Below are 19,086 nucleotides of genomic sequence, written 5' to 3' on the forward strand. Positions count from 1 at the left end.
TTTTAAATGAGTTGAACATTTTTTGGTTTGGCTTGTTTCAGTTTTATTGAGATATATTAAATTAAATATAATACATACAACACTGTATAAGTTTAAGCTGTATAGCATAATGACTTACATATCCTGTGAAATGGTGTACAAAACTTTTGGCTGATTTCTTTTTATTCCCTCAGGTTAGGTGCCTTTTGTTTTCTACTTTATTAATTAACGCTTAGAAATTTCCTAGCCCAGTGGATATACCACTGCCTTTCCTGTCACCATGCTCAAAACCTTAAACCAATTTTTTCGTCTTGTACCATTTGTCACTTATAAACTCCTGTCAAGTCCGTCCATTCTCTCTCTATAATCCATCACACTGCATTGTTCTTACTGCCATGACTCCCAGTTCAGAGCCACAGAGGAGCTTCCTCTTTGATCATTGATTCATTCCTCTAATATTTATTATGTTTTCCCTGTATCCCTCTGCCACATACTGGGGACACAAAGATGAATGGCTTCCTTGCCCTCAGGGAGTCAGCCTTGTGGGGACATAGGCTTGTGAACAGATCATTGCAGTACTATATTTCTAAAACTGTTTTGAAAAAAGTAACTATATTATCTTAAGATTGTGTACCCTTCTTATTCCCAGCTCTAAGTATTTGAAAATTAAGTAACTAGTTCTATTTTGCCATTTTATGGTTACTTTTACCCACATAAGCAGTAAAAGCTTAAATTTCCCTTTGAAATATACATTTTCTAATTCGTGTTACCGTTGATGGCTAGAGCTTTCATCGTCACTTCATAGAGTTAATACATCTCTTTGAGAATAACTCTCTACTCTCAGAGCAGTTCCACTATTTGTGATTAAAGATCTGCACATTCAGATCTGTACTTACATATGTATATTTTTCCTGAATTCAGATTTAATGGTCTGAGTTTCCCTCTGATGAGCGGCCACCAACCCATCCTCCCCAAACAATGAATAGAAACAATTACTTTTGTGGATCATCTTCCTAAATCTGGCTTGGAAAGGGAATTTTCAAAGTCAGGCGAGAGAAGTACGATGAAAGTTTTATGGGAAATCATGATATTATTATTATCTTTCTCTGTTTTATTTCTAGCTACAAGAAAACACATGAAACTCTGAGTCACGCAGGGCAGAAGGCAACTGCAGCTTTCAGCAACGTTGGGACAGCCATCAGCAAGAAGTTTGGAGACATGAGGTATTGTGGGAAAGAACCACGGGAATGGGGCTAAGCCTTTGGCTTTCCAAGAAAAGGGGAGCATTATATATATATACATCAACTGGTCTTCCTAACACATTCTTTTTTTTTTAAGTTGGATTAAAATTTTATGTGGCTGATAGTATTGGTGACTGAGATACATTTTTATATTGGGACATTTTCTGCCTGAAGGTCAGCTTAGTGGGCCTGGTCCCAGAGATGCCCTTTCCACTAGGACCCGACCTAGTAGAAATAGAAGATAGAGGGTGCCTTTAATCACCAGTAATAAGGAGAGATTTCAAAAGAATGCAGCACACACTGAATTTTAATCACTGTAATTTAAACAATAAATTAAAATATGCCTTCAGTGGAATATTCTCTAATAAACCATTCTTGGTTACATTTTTGTATATATCCAACTAGTACATGTATTTTTTCTATGCTAAATGCATAGATATTTATTCTTTTATTCTAAAAAGGTACCATATAGTATATGCTCCTGGTAGTATTCTTTCTTTACTTTAGCAATATATTGTTAATATGTTAATAAATGTTTATTGCATCTTCATTTTTTAAAAAAATATTTATTTTTGTCTGCATCGGGTCTTTGTTACTGCACACAGGCCTTCTCTAGTTGCGGAGAGCAGGGGCCACTTCTCATTGCGGTGTGCAGGATTCTCATTGCGGTAGCCTCTCCCGCTGCAGAGCACGGGCTCGAGGCTCAAAGGCTCAGTAGTTGTGGCTCATGGGCCCAGTTGCTCCATGGCACATGGGATCCTCCTGGAGCAGGGATCGAACCCATGTCCCCTGCATTGGCAGGTGGACTCCAAACCAGTGCACCACCAGGGAAGTCCTTACATCTTCATTTTTAATGGCTGTATTATCTTCCAGTGCATAGCTGTAGCAAAATTTTTAAACCAGTCCCTTTGCTCATTTTGGTTATTTTCAGTATTTGTTATATAAAATTAGGGTGAATATCAAGATTTTGAACTGAGAACCAAATGACCTCACTATAGGCACCAGAAAAACAATATAGTATTGACCATTTTTATTTTTCATATTATGTACTAGGAAGTTATCTTACATAGAGTTGTTACTCTCATTTTTTTTGCTTGTTTAAATACCTATCATAGTTTATTTTGAATTTGACTGATATGCTTAGGAGATTTTTCTGTATAAATCAATGTCATTTTTCTCTCTAGAAATCAAATTCACTTTTTAAAAACGTCTCAAGTACATTTTTTATTTCTTCTTTTTAAAAAATATGTGTATATTATTTTACTGGATTCTTAAACTATTGCTTTCTTTGTTACCCTGCAGCTTTGATACCTAGAGGCAAATATTTATATCTTTGTGTTTAAGTTATTTTTTGACGTCAAAAATTACTGGATTGTGCCCAATATTCATGCATCATCTTAACAACTTGGCATTCATGAGGCTAGAGTTAAGTAAGTACATGTGCATGAATCTGAGTACATTGCTTTATCTTCATTTTTGCTAATAAAGCAATAACAAAAAGCAGTTAAAATTCTTCAGATGCAGTGTGTGATGAACGGTAAATATTCTGGATTATGAATTAACCCTTACTTTATTATATAAAAATTGGCAGTCATTTCAATGGCATTAAAACATTTATCTACTAATTAAATAATTCCTTAAAACAGGAAAGACCTTATCACCAGTTATATCCAAGAAAATATATTTTGTCATGTTTATAAAGTTTGTTCTCCACATTCTTAGTTGAAACCTTTCACTTGAACACTGGGATTCAGTGGCATAATACTGCCGAGTAGAGTAGTGTTTCTCTAACGGTAGCAGACCTTATGGACACCTCTGAAGCTTGATAAATGCATATTCTCAGATTCCACCTCTCTCTCCAAGGTTGCACCTCAGTAGGTCTTGGGTGGCGTCTAGGAATCTGTGGCTGTTCTCAGTTATAAATGGGGATAAGAGTAACAACGTCTTCAGTTTATTATACAAGTAGCAAAAGAGAGCCTGCTATGTATTAAGCACTCAGTAAATGCCAGTTTTTACCTTTACTGAGTGACTGTCTCAGTTACAAGGTGACCCCACAGGACGGAAATTGCGAGAGTCCGTGAACAGGAGTGCAGTGTGTTTCATAAGTTGTAGAGAACGAAGGCTGTGTTTCACACGTGCAGCATGTTGACATACTCATGTTCCTACATGAGCTGGGCATAATATCAAGGTTGTGTTGACTGCCTTTCCTCCTGTTTCAGTGTGGCTTTGTTTTAGCATAATGGATAACTTGTTTCCCAGGAGTTCCAAACTTTTCATTAATTATTGCTCTGTGTAGAGGATAGAAAATTTCCATTACAAACTGTGGTGAAAATATTGGGAAATGTAGTCCACATTCAAATATGGGCCTGTAATATTTTGTAGACCTATATTTTTAGGCCTATATTTTTCTCAAACTATAATATCTAACATTTGAAATAAATGAGGATAACTGTGAAAGCAAAAAGTTTTACAAAGAATTGTTACTTTTATACTAGAACAAGTAATATATGTAAAAGTCATATTTGAAAAGTATTTAAGTTTAATATAATAACAATTCTCAAAAGAGAACAATTAGTAAGTTTTAAATTTTTCATTCAAATTAATTTGCCAATTTATAAAATGATAGTGGGGAAATTTTAAAATTTTATTACAGGCATTTTACTTTGAACCCCTTTTCAGTTTGAAAGTATCATATTATTTTATATTTTGTTAGTTATATCATAAAATTCTTTTGTGAATTCTGGGAACAAATTTCTGAACTTCTTCAAAAAGATTGCCAGAAAAATTCAGATACTTGAGAAGAAAAACAGTACGTCTCAGTAATGTGGGGTTTTTTTTTTTGTTTTTTTTTTGTTGTTGTTGTTTTTGTTGGCTGCACCGCGAGGCTTACAGGATCCTGGTTCCTCAAACAGGGATCGAACTCGGGCCCTTGGCAGTGAGAGCTCAGAGTCCTAACCACTGGACCTCCAGGGAATCCCCTCTCAGTTTTTCTTTAAAATAATTAAAAGTTAATGCTTACAGGTTTTGAAAACCTAGAATTTGGGCCTTTTAATAACTGGATGAAAAGCGCTATGTTAGGATTTAATTTAGATGTTTTATAAAAATAAATAATATTTCCTGAGCTAAGGTTCTCATTTTCTCCTGACTGCCACTAAGTGAAGGCCCCTTAGCCTGGTCACGGAATTGCTCTGCCTTCTTCTCCACCTGTGAGGTAACGTGGTTAATAGCTACCTAACTAGACTGTTTTCTCTGAAGTTAAAATAAGGTCACATTTATGAAAGTACTCTGAAGAAATGCAAGCTATTAGAATCACTTTTATATTAATAATGTTGCCATCTTCTTGGGACTTCTCGGTGAATTTGTTCAAACTGTGTGTGATCTAGTGGAGAGGAAATCTTTGGAGGAGCCTTGTGACTTTATTAGAGAATCCAGCCACCTCTATATATCCATGAGAAAAATAGTGAGAAGCACACGTACAGTAGGTTGGTAAAGTAATTGTGAAGACATTAAAAAGTCAGTGTACTCAAAAAGAGTAACAAATGGGGTCCCCTCATCTTTTCCTTGGGGCTCTTGAAAGAGGGGACAGCGGGCAGTGAGGCCGTTTCCTTGCATCCTGATGTGCTAACCCTGCTCCTGCTCTTCTCTCCTGTGCTGCTCTGGCTGCAGGTCTCACTCCATCGGGTAAGCGCTGCCCCCAGGGCCCTGCCAGCTCCCTAGCTGCCCCCTTCCTCCCCGGAGCCCCACTGTGGGTGCGCTTCAGCCAAAGACCAGGTCTCTGTTGCTGAGAGTGTTCACAGCCAGGGAGAGTTACAGGGTATAGGGCACCTAATGCATTTGAATCTATTTCAACCCCTGTGTATCTCACTTCTGAATCATTTACACGACTTTCACTTGCTGAGCCATCCCTCAGGAATCTCTTTCTGCATCATGCCTTCTTACACTGGCAGAGGTCCTTAGAATTCAGAGAAGAAGAGGAAAGTGGCAATTGCGAGTTGCGTATGTTTACGAAACTTTCAGAAAGTGAAGTCGAGAAACAGGAGTTTTTTCCTCGAGATTGTCGTGTTTTTCTGAATTCCTAGTAACTTACTTAGGCAGATGATTCACCTTCAACTTTCTGTACCTTCTGAAGTTGAAGAGGAGAAAGGCCACCAGAAGAGCTCAAATGTTAGCAAGTGTGCAACTGTCAGTCCCAGGTCCTTGAATTAAGCCTCCTTTTAGGTAGAATCTTATTACATGCCTTAAATTTTTTTTTTCTTAAGAAAACTACCTGTATTTAAAGAGATGAATAATTTATAATGCTGATGAAGTTCTTTTAGTAATTCTTTTTTTAATGTAACGTATGAGGAAATATTTGCCTATGATTTTCAAAATGGAGTGTCTAGGGTAAGACCGTAAGTATCCCCTGCACTTCTTTGTCCTTTTCTTTCTGAGTTCTAGTAAAGTGCCGCCCCTACTGATGACCTCAGTGGATATTGTTGGGGAAGGTGATGAGTCTGATCCCCTACCTGTTAGCTTCCTGGGAGAAGAGCAGGCCGGGACTGTGGTGGAAATTGGATGAGGGCATGCTAGCCTAGGAAAAGGGACCCCATTTTCCTTCCTCCCTTCCTGCAGCCTGATTTCCGAGTGGAACTCACATAGAAATAACAGGCAGTCGATCAGAGGGAAGATGAGTTAGCCGCTGTAGGATCAACAGGGTGAGAAGGCTGATGATCTTAAGAGTTCTCAGAAAAGTTGATCTTTGTACCAGATGTCCTGGGATGGATGCAGAAGCCCTGCCACCATGTTGGACTGTGTGAATTGCGTTCACCTGGCATGTGTTTCCTTGATTGACTCATGTTAACTGCATACAGTCCTCTGGAGTGCTTCTCTACAATGGAATGATTAGCTTTTAGCTGCCTGGCTCTATGTGCTGGGCACTGCCCCTTGCCCCTTACTGTCTTCCTGAACAGGAGAAGGGAGCTGGACCAGGAGGGCATGTCCACCAGCTGTTGGATTGACCTGGGGCAAACCAGACAGTCTCCTCCTCTCCTCCCTGGCCTACAGGGAACCTACAGGAAGTAAAATAATATGCAGCCATGGACCACCTGGTCTCCTTATTCCTTTGGAAGTGACTGTGGCCCATCCTACCCAACAAAAGCAAATCTCATCTTGATGGGGTGTGCAGGGAACACTTCAAATAGTTGAAATTGCTGTTTTGAAACCGTGAATAGGGAGTTTCTCATGTACTTATATTGTGCTATCTTCTTTGTTCTTTCTTTTTTTTTTCCCTTTAATCTGCTTTTGCCCTGAAGCTACTCCATTCGCCACTCCATAAGTATGCCTGCTATGAGGTAATCTGTGTAAATTATTTTACATAATATCAATGTAGAATGTGTATGAAGTGTTAACTTTATTGATACCTTGTGGGTTTTTTCCTTCTTTATATAAAGGGAAATGTCATGACCTATCTTATGCTCTTTTCTGAGGGCCCTCAGGAAAAAAGGCTGACAATCCTGTAGAAGTATTGTAGGTGTAATGGGCTTGGGCTATTGACCAGACACACTGGTTTAAATCCAGCCACTCTTGATTTGTGTGACCTGAGACAAGTTATTTACCTATCTCTGTCTCTATTCTCTTATCCGTATACTGGAATAAATAAGACCTACCTCACATAGCTGTTGTGAGATGTGTAACCTGTGTAAAGCACGCAGTACAGGGCGTGGAACATTCCAAGCACACTTGCAAAGGTAGAAATCCTTTTATTCCCACAGAATTAAATGCAAGGCTGGGAGAAAGTTTAAATGAAAAGGTAGGAGTCAAAGAGGGCTACAGTTCTAGAAAGGATATCATTAGGATTTGTTAAGGGATATATTAAGGCAAAGAGTCTGTTGAACAATAAAAATGTCATTAAAATTACTGGTGAGATGAAAACTCCTGAGAAAGATGTTCCTCTCGCTTCCAGTTGGCGTGACTTAGTGATACAATCAGATAAAATCAAAATAATAGTAATAGAGTATAGAGGAATGAATGTTAGATTGGAATCAGGAGATGTTGGTTGTAGTCCAGTTCTGCTAGGGGTGAACTTGGCAGCCTTGGGAAGGTCACCTCAGTGACAGCAGTTTCATCATGTTTAAAAATAAGAGGCTAGAACCAGACTTACTGCTCTTCCCTTGGTGCTTCCAGGAGCCCTAGTGCTTCCTTGGGCTGCCCTGGTTGGGGCTCCGTGGGAGGGGATCTAGTCTCTGGGACCCTCCCTCACTTCAGTCAGAACTGTGCCTCCTCTTCCTGCTTTATATTATATACTGTGGTGTGAATACATTCTAGAGGGAGTTCAGTTACTCTAAATAGTTTGAGCCCACTGAAGCCAAATTCTTTCCAGGGTCATTTGCAGTGCTACAAGTTTGTAGTTGTATATGACATGATTAAATCTGAATAAATAGTTTCTCCATATTCCCCAGCATGCACTCTAGTGTAATTTGATTAGAAGAATGTCTGTTTTATTATATCTGATGATGTCTCTTCTACACTGGGGTTATGTGGTTACTTTGGAAGTTTAACCACAGCATTTGATTTCCCTAATTTGGTGGTAAGTAGAGAGCATAGATTCAAGATGACTTAGTTCATATTTGACTTGCTTCCCCTAGAATAAAAACACCAGAATTGAGCAGTGCAGCCTGCAGCTCTGAGCTTCTTTACTTGTTAAATTTTAAGTCTGGGTGTCCAAAAAAGCCTTGAAAAAAAATTAATACGGTTTTCCTCTGTGAACCAGGAATCCATCTAGTGACTTACGGGTCAGATGTATTCCTTGTGAGCTTGCCTGAAATTAACTTTAAAAAAAAAAAAAGGTTTTGCTCAACTAACATAAACCATGAACCATTAGGCTGAACTGTCTGCCCACTGTGGTCCTGTGCACCTGATGGATGACAGGTAGTTAGTCATGTGACCAGCTTGGCCAAATGAAACGTGCAGTGGAAGTAAAGTGCTAATAAGTGTACACTTCTGAATCACTCTTATGTAATTTCACTAATATTTCATCATGAGACAAGTACGGTGGAGGATTACTCACAGGAATTCAACTAATATTTGAGTCATATACAAGGTGTGATGCCATGCTTGGGCCCTCTGAACTCACCACTGTTACTTCATACAGCCTGGATGCAAATGCATTTGTGACCATCCAGAGCATCAGAGTCTTGAGGGACAATCCCTAATGAAGCCAAATTCATTCAAAAACATATCCTCTACATTAGTTTCCTCTTGATGGTATTAGAGCCATGCTACAGCCCACACCATACAATGAAGCCCTTTTTTAATAACCATCCGCCCTTATGAAGTTTCTTTAGGCCATTCCTCTTATTTTATTTCTTCTGCACTCAAGAGAGAATAGCAAGTGGCTTATCAAGTATAGTAACATTCGGCTGAATTTTTTGACTGAAAATGATGGCAGTTGTTGTTGCTGAAAACCAACATGAACACACGATTTAAGACACATTTTTAATTCAGTTCCTGTTTCCTTAGTTGGACTTGGTGATATCATTTTTAATGGTAGTGATGTCATTAAGTCATAATGTCATGTGACCAAATCCAGTATAGGAAACCAAAAAGCACCAAGTGAAAGATCTAAATCTTAAAGTTACAAGATGGTATGTAGATTATTTAACACAGTGAATGAGTCACAAATAAATTGTTGATAGACAGCAAAGGTTCTGTCTGGTAAGAACAAGTAAGTGTATCTTCTTTGGGAGGAAATATAACACGTGCTAATAGCACCATTTTGATCAAGCATTGAACAAGTAGTGAATATATTTCAACCTAAAATAATGGACGCACTGACTTTCAGAAACACTGCTTCCTGGATATTGAGAAAATGCTTAGTTTTAAAACTTCAAAGTTTGAAAACATGTGAACCTTTTTTTTCCTTTAGCTATTTCTGTCTTGTCTCACATTCACTAAAATAAATGACTTTTAAAATTCCAAGTGGGAAAACTCGAATGTGACGTTCTTCAGATAGACTTTCTATTGGTTATAAAATAACTGAGCTGGGAAAAGGAGTGTTATGATAGAAACAATTAATTAGTAAATGAAAAATTAAGCTATCACTCCTTTGACTCGTTGGAAATGATGTACGGTGCACCATGGAATTATGACAGTTGTATCCTTGCCAAATGCTATATTATTCATTCTATAGTTATCTATTTTACTTAGAAAAATTCCATGTCGGGTTATGGTTTCTGGGTCTAACCTAGCAGAAGTGAAATAAATTTTAAAACATGGTTGGTGTAGGTGGCAAACCAGCAACTAGCTCTGGTGCAGAGGTGATGTCTGCAAGTAAGAGCAGAAACCAGGTAGCACAGCACGATTGCTAAGACAGCTAGGTCTTCGGATCTGACCTCTTTTTTTTTTATTATTTTAGGAATTCTCCTACTTTCAAATCATTTGAGGAGAGGGTTGAGACAACTGTCACAAGCCTTAAGGTACAGATAAAGTGAATTTTGTGTCGCTGGGTTCATTGAATCAGGACAGCTTAGGCATTGCTGCCATTGGCTCCAAAGGTGGGGCTACCAGCATTTGATGCAGCCAAGAAGGCAGCAGTGCACAGAGTCACTTTTCTTCACATATAAACCTATAAAGAAAACCAATATTGAATAGTGTTACTGTAGCCATACCAAGTTGTTTCTATAAATAATTCAGAAGTGAACTGTTCGTTAAAGCGAATTGGAATTTGTGTTGATCTGTTCACTGGTTAGAACTCTTAATGCTGTCCCCCAAGAAGCAGATATGTGATAGATGACTGTAGATAGGACAAAGGATCTGTGAACTCTGAAATTAGAGTGTAAGTGAAAGTTCAATAACAGCTCAGAGCTCCTCTGGTTTGGACACAGACCAGTAGAAATGAACTTGGCTCCATGCTCTATCCTGCCATCCACCGCCCATCAACACCACTTGCCTGCTCCACTCACGGACTGAGCAAAGCACAGCATGGTTATCATGGAGGGAAAATAAAGCTGAATCACAAAATGCATTATTTTGTAATAGTGCATTTGTTCCCTGGGTATAAACAAAGTATACCTGTTCTATAGTCGGTGCTAAAAAAAAAAAATTCATTGAATTTATTGTTTGAGCATAGATAAGTTAATGTACAGAGGGTAAAAGAGCAAAAGTAACATCAGTCTAGTCCTAAAGGTATAGAATGTTTAAAACACGAAAAGTCATTGATACTACTAAGATTTTTTAAAGATACCACCTAAACTTAATTACATCTTGATATCATTATCACTATTTTACATACAATCCATTTCTGTATTTCCCTATTACTGGGAAAATTAAGAATATGTGTGATCTTTAATCAGATCAAAAGCACATATAGGCTCATGCTGATTACCCAGCTGCTTCTGAATCATGCAACCCTCACATGTGCTGCCAGATGAGAGTCTGTGAGGGTATAAGTTATTCCTTAGTCGAGGTCTTAGATGCTCTTATTGATTTTGACCTGGAGGGTCTTTCCCCTTAGAAGAGGCTTTCACATAGTCTTCTCTTTTCCAGACCTGTGATTAGGTGTTTAAGGCTCAAGAATGAAATTATTACTCAACATTTACCATGCTTTCATTGATTTCATTTACCAGCAGTCTCTAGTTGTGCAGTTTTACTGCTCTGCCTGTCAACATTGTCATTTATTGAGGGACCCGGAGGAGCCATTAAATTGCCGCTGTTTGTAGGAAAACCTTTTTATGGGTAGAGACCTGCAGTGTCACAGACATTTCTCATGCCAGAATATCTAGTTTCAAAACAAAAGATTCCAAAAACCCCAGGAGTTAATTTCTCAACATTTGGTTCTCAGCCTTAGTCAATCCAAGAAGGATGGATTCTGTTGTCAAGTTCTGACATAGGAGAAGTTGTACTTTTTAGGTTTTCTTTAGAAGAAGGAGGTATGAAGAAGCAAAAGAAGAATAAAGAACAACCTGTTTTCATTTGCTTTGGGGAAACTCTGGTTAGCTCACAGTTCATATATGAGTTAAGTGTCTGATCCACACTGTCAGCCTCTCACTCTTCTCACCGCATCTGGATGGAAGGTACAAGGCCTGCCGCCTTCCTCAGACATGCACAAAACTAACTCAGCCAACTGGATACTAGCCTGTGTCAAGACCTCCTGAAAGCAGATTCTATGTCTGCCTGATTGTCCATGGGTTTAACAAGACTCACAGCCCACCCACCGCCTAGTTTCTCTTTCTCTGCCCACACAGGCAACGGAGAATAGCTAATAATCATGCTATGTGTCAAATCTCCCACTTCCTCAATAATTACAAAGTTCTCATTCCTTTTTTTCCCTCCAGACTAAACAATAGATGTTTAACCCTTCTGTGTATAGTTTATGTTCTGCATAGTTTTCTTTTGTGTTCTGAATCTTCTCCAAAACTTCTGTAACTTTTCAATCCTGAGGTTATTTCCTGCTGAGGGAATGACTCATGAATCAGTACAGATGAGTGAAATTCCTTGCAGGTCTATATGCTGTATTTCCACTCACACATCCTGCTTTAAGCTTGATTTTTAAAACACCACTTAAAAGGAATCGTGTTCATATTTGTGTTCTATTAGAAGTAATGTTCTGCTGTGAAGCGAGGTCCGTTCCTGCCATCTTCGCACACAATCTGTCACACCATCTGGCATTTGCACCCAATGGATTGTTCTTATTTTATACCCAATTGTGTAGATAGTTTGATTTTCCATGAAAAACTTGCCAGTTCATCAAAATCATATAAAATGTAGTCCTTTCTGCCTACATCCTTGTAATACATCAATGTATTACTTGACATCTTGGCTGGTCTCACCTGTACACTCAGTAAGCACAATTTCTATTTCATCTAAAACAAGCAAACAGAAAACAGACCCAGAATCAGCTCCTATGAAACCATATTTGGAATGTTCTACTATGTTCCAGTGAATCATAAGCAACTACATCCCCTCCGACCGTTCTGCACCCATGTCAAGCAGAACATATTTTTAGTGCCCCTACTTTTTGGTGAGCACATTGTACAGCCTGAATTAAAACCATTTAAGAAAGTAAGATATGGGCTTCCCTGGTGGCGCAGTGGTTGAGAGTCCGCCTGCTGATGCAGGGGACACGGGTTCGTGCCCCGGTCCGGGAAGATCCCATATGCCATGGAGCGGCTGGGCCCGTGAGCCGTGGCCGCTGAGCCTGCGCGTCTGGAGCCTGTGCTCCGCAACGGGAGAAGCCACAACAGTGGGAGGCCCGTGTACCACAAAAAAAAAAAAGTAAGATATACTTACTCTTTCTTTGTGTCCTTTCAACCAGATACTTTTTTTTTTTTCCTTTTTTGTGGTATGTGGGCCTCTCACTGTTGTGGCCTCTCCCGTTGCGGAGCACAGGCTCCGGATGCACAGGCTCAGCGGCCATGGCTCACGGGCCCAGCCGCTCCGCGGCATGTGGGATCTTCCTGGACCGGGGCACGAACCCGTGTCCCCTGCATCGGCAGGTGGACTCTCAACCACTGCGCCACCAGGGAAGCCCTCAACCGGATACTTTTATTATGAAAGATCAGGAAGCCCAGGTCAGTAATTCAAATAATTTTTTTTTGCAAAGAGCAGTTATAGTGTTGGGGACACAGTGACAACTTCTTGGATGAAAAACCATTTTGAAGGGAAGTGTCCGGGAGAAGCTTATTGTTCACATCTCTGCTTAAGCACGTCCTTGGCTAAAGTATTGTAGTGTGTGGTTATTAAACCTGCATGGTTAGGAAACCCCTTTAGTCCACTCCTTTCTTGGCCAAACTGCTTTATTTCCAAGTGGTTTCCTCCTTCTTTATTTTTCTATTTTGATTTGAGAAATCAAGAACTAGAAGAGAAGAACAAAACAAAGCCCAGAAGAAAACATCAGTAATTGGTATTCACCTGATTTCAACACTGTGTGTGACTTCTATTGCTAAAGAGAATGCGACCAAAGGGGAGGATGGGAACTATTAATAGAGTTAATTACATTGAATTAATCTTGCCTCTCTCAGAAAAGAAATAACCATAGTGAACAATCAGAGAGTTGAAACCAACCCCCTGCTTCTTTCCAGTGCTAAGATAACAGAGTGGAGGAGGGATCAGTGCTCTGTCCCTGAGGTCTGCAAACTAAGGTTTATGGGCCAGATTCAGCTGGTTGCCTATTTTTGAGCGTCTGTATGTTAAGAATGGTTTTCACTTTTTTTTTTTTTTTTTTTTTTTTTTGTGGTACGCGGGCCTCTCACTGTTGTGGCCTCTCCCGTTGCGGAGCACAGGCTCCGGACGCGCAGGCTCAGCGGCCATGGCTCACGGGCCTAGCTGCTCCATGGCATGTGGGATCTTCCCGGACCGGGGCACGAACCCGTGTCCCCTGCATCGGCAGGCGGACTCTCAACCACTGCGCCACCGGGGAAGCCCTCACTTTTTTTTTAATGCTTAAAAAAAATCAAAGGAAGAACAATATTTTGTGATTTGAAAATTAAATTACACGAAATTCACATTTCAGTGTCCATTCATACAGCCTTTATGGAACACAGCCGTGCTCATTCACTTGTGTATTATCTTGGCTGCTTTCTACAATGGCTGATTTGAGTGTTTGTGACAGAGACGATGTGGTTCCCAAGCCTAAAATATTTATAATCTGTCACTTTCCAGAATGAGTTTTCCAATCCCAAGCAGAGTGGAAAAATTCAACTTAGTAACTGAACTCACAGAGGCAGAGAGGGATTTTAATAACAATGGGAGAAAAGTTTGTGTGTGATTTGCGATGACTGAACTGCTTTTAAATCCTGGTTAAGGTTTTAAAAGGGCAGGCCAGGCAATTGGCAGGTACATTTCCCTGTGTGGTTTATGTCCTTGTGAGTGATCATAAGTGACAGTGAGGTGTGGACAACATTTTGGGAAGAGCAACATCTTCTATACCTTTCTTTTCCTCAAAGTATTTTTCCATATTGTTAATGGTTAAAGGAAGGCCAATGTGGCCATTAACAAGACTTGCATTAAGCATTGTGGACCATTAAATATTCTTTTGAGAGACCTTATAATAAGGAATTTTTCAAAATACTTAACCATGTTTCTTAATTATAAATTGATTTCTTCCTGACTATATTCTTATTAGCCAATAACAAGTACACAAAAAGAGAGCTTCGTAAAGCATCATAACTTTGCATTTTAAGGTATATCCCTCCTATAAAGACAACTGCCTGGAAAGATGTGAGAGGAGCAGTGCTTAAGCCATGATTCATCTCCAACTCTCAAAGTATTAGAAACCAGAAATCATGTTCCACTGAGCCACTCTGCTTTTCAAGAGACATTGTTCAGAAATCCAGATTGCCTTGCTAAATCCCAAATGGAAAACTCAAGCTGGTGTCAACTAAAAGGCGTTCACACGTTTGTGAAATTGGGGGAATTTATCTAATATCCCATTCCATTTGATTAAATCGGTTCTCTGGGTGAGCGAGTAGATGGTGCAAATCCACAGATCTGCATATGCCCCTGAAGGGACTGAGAATTTTAGATGTAGAAGAGACAGAGAGTCGCTAAATCTGTACAAATTAAAGTTTCGAGTCCAGTCGCGGAACCCAAATATGAATGATATCGTAGCCCCGTGCTAAAGGAAACTAACTTCTCTACAGCCTTTGCATCCCCGTTCAAGAAAACAAGTAAATTCGTGAACTTGAAAGCAATCGATCTTATTTTTAAAATTACAGAAATAACGAAATAACTGCATGTGTGCGTCTCAACCCGTTTCAGACGAAAGTAGGCGGGACGAACCACGGCGGAGGCAGTTTCGAGGAGGTGCTGAGCTCCACGGCCCAAGCCAGCGCGCAGAGCTCGGCCGGCAGCCCCCGGCGGGCAGAGGGGGAGGAGCTGCAGTGCTAGGGCCCCGCCCGCGCCCGCAGCCGCCTCCAGGGACCCTGCCCTGCCCGCGCGCATCCGGATATGAAGACCAGAATCCCACTGGAAGACCCAGGCCTTGACCTTGTTCTTCAAATGGCTTCTCCTGAAAGTTTAATTAAATGATTTCCACTTGAATTTGTGTTGATGATGGACCACGTGACCATCACACTTTAGTATTCATAGATTGTCATCTTTTAAAATGTCGGCTTCAGGTACACAGTTGGTCACGACCCTTGTTTTTTGTGTAATTCAACGTATTTTCCAAACATGTAGCTATTAATTGTTTGCTTTGATTTTTGCTTGGACTCCTGTACGAAGTGCATGTCTTCGAAGGCTCATTGCCCCCTTTCAGTTCTGTCCACAGGATGGAGCTCTTTCTGACTGTCTCTAGCAGTGAATGGGATGACATTGAGAATTTCATCAAACTGCTTCCGATCTCCCTCGCCTACTTTAATTCCTTGTGTTTATTTAAGCAATTAAAATAATTGATTTTAATGACGACTTTGAATTCTTAATTTCTTTACGTTTCAGTTCTGCTGATGACCTTGAAAGGTGGTAGGTATAATTCTGCAGATGCTATTTTAAATCAACTTCTGCTAATTTGGAAAATATGAGAGGATATGTAAGTAATTATAACCTCAACTACCTTAGGATGCTGAAACAATCTACGATTCTAAAATTCTCTCTAATCTACCTAGAGTAGTAGTTAACTTCGTAACTACTGAGTTAAGTAAAGTAGGCAAGAGATAGCTGAAAAGGGAATTGCTAGAAAATGGGAGAAGCAGAGTTCCGCAACTGTTTCCAGTTTGCAAATTGCTCACAAGAATGAAAAAAGCATCAATCAGTACAATCAGATTTCTGCAGTACTGTTTACCTTCCACATCATATGCTTCTTTTTTCTTCTAAATGGGAACATACATTTGTTATTAGGTAGAAGGTAGCATTTGTTGTTAGTAGCATCCTATAGCTACATTTTTTAAATGTACACTGTAGAATGTAGAATAGACCTACCAACTAAAAACTCACAATTTAAATAAGCAATATATATAACTATATATTATATATAAATAATATATAATCCATATAATATACATAATATAGATAGCAATATATATAACTATATATTATATATAAAATATTCATATAATATACATAATATACATAATATATAATCCATATACATAATATAGATACATAATATACATAATATATATAATATAGATATGTATAATATATACATAATGTATAATCCATATAATATACAATATATATAACTATATATTATATATAAATATATAATGCATATAATATACATAATATAGATAGTAACTTCATTGTTCATTTTTTAACTTATTATTAAATAGAAGTGGATATATGTAAATAGTGAAATAAGACCAACCTAAAAATTTCTATTGAAGTTAATGGAGCAGGACAATCCATACACCTAACTGAAAATCGAATTGTTTCAGGGCCATATAATCTCTGAGCCCTGAAATCTCAGGAGCAATAGGTGTGGGGCTATAAACTTGAACCAGAGTGGACAAAGGAGTCCTGCCAGTAGGAGCGTTGGCATTCTCCCTAATTTATCCTTCCAGCCTGCTGGTTGAAGCCAAACCTTGTCCAGCTGGCTTGTGACTGTGTTGCTCACCCACTGCTGCAGCGTGTCCTTGGTCTCTCTGTGACCAATCTGCAGTTGCCTGGTCACCTTTTGTAAACTCACTGCCACCTTCTTTTTGATTGCATTCAGCACGCTGTATTGTATTAGAAAATGCAGTTATGTTGCTATAAACATATTTTCATTCACCAACCCATTTCTGCACACACAAGTCTCAACCCTACAATCTGAAAACACAGTATTAAAATTAGGTAGAAAAATAATCACGAAAATTAGTGTTAATGCCTCAAAGCTCAAAATAAAATAAATTTTATCTTTATTTTATTTTATTTATTTATTTTAATTTTTTTTGGCTGTGCCAGGTCTTAGTTGCCACATGCAGAATCTAGTTCCCTGACCAGGGATTGAACCCGGGTCCCCTGCATTGGGAGCACGGAGTCTTAACCACTAAACCACCAGGAAAGTCCCTAGCTGTTTATTTTAAACCATTCTTCAAAAATTCTAATTTCGTCAGTTTTGTAAAACCTATATTCACATCACCTCTATTAATTGAAAAATTTGTTTTTAATTAAAATTATGCCCTCTGATCTGGGAGCGATATAATGGCCATGACATATCTTTTTTCCTTTTGTCATGAGATGTGTGAGTAGAATAATTAAATAAGTTGTTGTTGGTAGGTCTCATCTTCTCACTGTTTAATCACTCAGGAGCTGCTCGTGTCTCCCTGACTTTGCACAGGCAAGTGTGTCCCAACTTGACTGGCCGCTGAGTTGCCCTATTTTGTCCAGCTGGGCTTAGTTTACATGTAGTAGTTTAAAGTGTTCCACAAGTACTGAACGGTATTTGCACACAATGGACATAGCCTTTTGCTAACAAATCAAAACGACTTCAGGTCAGGCCAGCCAGGTATACGAAATGCCACATGTATGATACCAAAAGTGCATCTGAATAATTGAAAATTCCAATGTGAATTGTGATTACAAAATAAACTTTTTTTTAAGTAAGCCATTCTGTAATTTAACCATTCATTACTTTTTAAATCCTGTTGCTTTGATGGAAAATATTCAGAAATTTACACTGCAAATTTATCTTAAACTCGTATCTCGTAGACTATGACTATCGGTAGGTCATGTCAGCAAAGCAATCTGTATCTTTCCCTAAATTACACATTTTCTTATAAATCTGCTCTTGAACCATAGACAACAGAACAAACTGCCCTGATAAGCCATGACACTCACAGTGGTCAACGTGAAGAGAACTCTGGGAATCTAAGTGGCTCTTCTGCCACAGTGCATTGTTCCAAAATTACCCATCAGCTTGAAAGTTGTTGAACTTCACTGTAAAATGGTGCATAAGGTTGTGAACTTTAACCCCAAGCCTCTTCTCTCACTTTTTATTAAATTGGAGTGTGGATGGGTACAATAAAGGAAGGCGGTGATAAGGTTAGAAAGTGATTTAAATATATGTAAAGCAATTTCTTCAAACCTGGCGTTGAAATATAATTTCAAACTATATTTGGCAAAATCTTAGTTATTTTTGATAATCTTAATTTAAAAATGGTAAAATTCTTTATTCTACATTTCTACTTTGTTTCTACCATAAAGAGTATATATATCAAGGCAAACCACAAATAACATAATCCTAAGTCTCCCATAGAAGTCATCCCCAATCTCACTTTTGTCTATAAAGACTGGCAAGTTACTTAAATAAAAATTCTGGGTACAGAGGATTCTCTTCCCAAGGCACTTCGTTAGTCATTTATCCCAGAGCATATGTTACAAGACTTTAAGATGAACAGGTTGGCCATTCTGTTAGAATTAGTATTTGTTAAATATAAGGGCATTGAGAATTACAGAAGAGCTAGGGAAATGGTAGCCCACAGACAATGGGAAAACAAGGAATTGTTTTGGAGATAGAACCACCCCCGCCTCCACCCGACCGGGATCAGCCCCAGGGACCAGGCAGGGAGAACTAGCCTGAGGTGCCCCCTGCAGACCAACCCTTCCAAATGCTCCTCTTTTTGAGTGCGGGGTAGTCTCTTCCTCATTACCAAGAGGTAACAAAGAGTTATGTTTTTGTTGAGTTCATGTTGGAGGAGGTCATCAGGAGGATGTGACCACCAGCTGACCAGAGAGCTGGGCCCAGGCAATTGGAGCCTACTCACCCCCATCCCTGTGCGTGTAATGTGTGTTCCACCTACCATTCCCACACTAGGAGCTGTTTCAAGGATGCTGCCTTGAGACGGTAATGGTTGAGACCATCTGGACGGTACACATGACTGACTGAAGCCAGTTAAACCTTCTATATAAACTCAAGATTCTGACAGGCGAGTGCAGAGATCTTGTCTTGAGGCCGCCCCAGACAAGCTGC

At 39.2% G+C, this 19,086-nt stretch overlaps 1 protein-coding gene across 2 annotated transcripts in view; it reads left to right on the forward strand.

Annotated features, from left to right (window-relative positions):
* Positions 1-15,553, forward strand: part of TPD52L1 (TPD52 like 1) — a 95,306-nt gene extending 79,753 nt beyond the window's left edge. Inside the window, exons 4-7 of one of the 2 annotated variants that reach the window (XM_081250873.1) lie at positions 1,101-1,202; positions 6,512-6,550; positions 9,613-9,673; positions 14,955-15,553. In XM_081250873.1, coding sequence (XP_081106999.1) covers positions 1,101-1,202; positions 6,512-6,550; positions 9,613-9,673; positions 14,955-15,083 — 331 coding nt within the window. In that variant the 3' untranslated portion in view covers positions 15,084-15,553. The remainder of the gene's footprint in view (positions 1-1,100; positions 1,203-6,511; positions 6,551-9,612; positions 9,674-14,954) is intronic. The other variant, XM_081250872.1, reaches the window with a different exon arrangement.
* Positions 15,554-19,086: the final 3,533 nt, after the last annotated feature.

The sequence above is a fragment of the Mesoplodon bidens genome (genome assembly GCF_964165515.1).
Source record: "Mesoplodon bidens genome assembly, chromosome: 12".
Classification (NCBI taxonomy): domain Eukaryota; kingdom Metazoa; phylum Chordata; class Mammalia; order Artiodactyla; family Ziphiidae; genus Mesoplodon; species Mesoplodon bidens.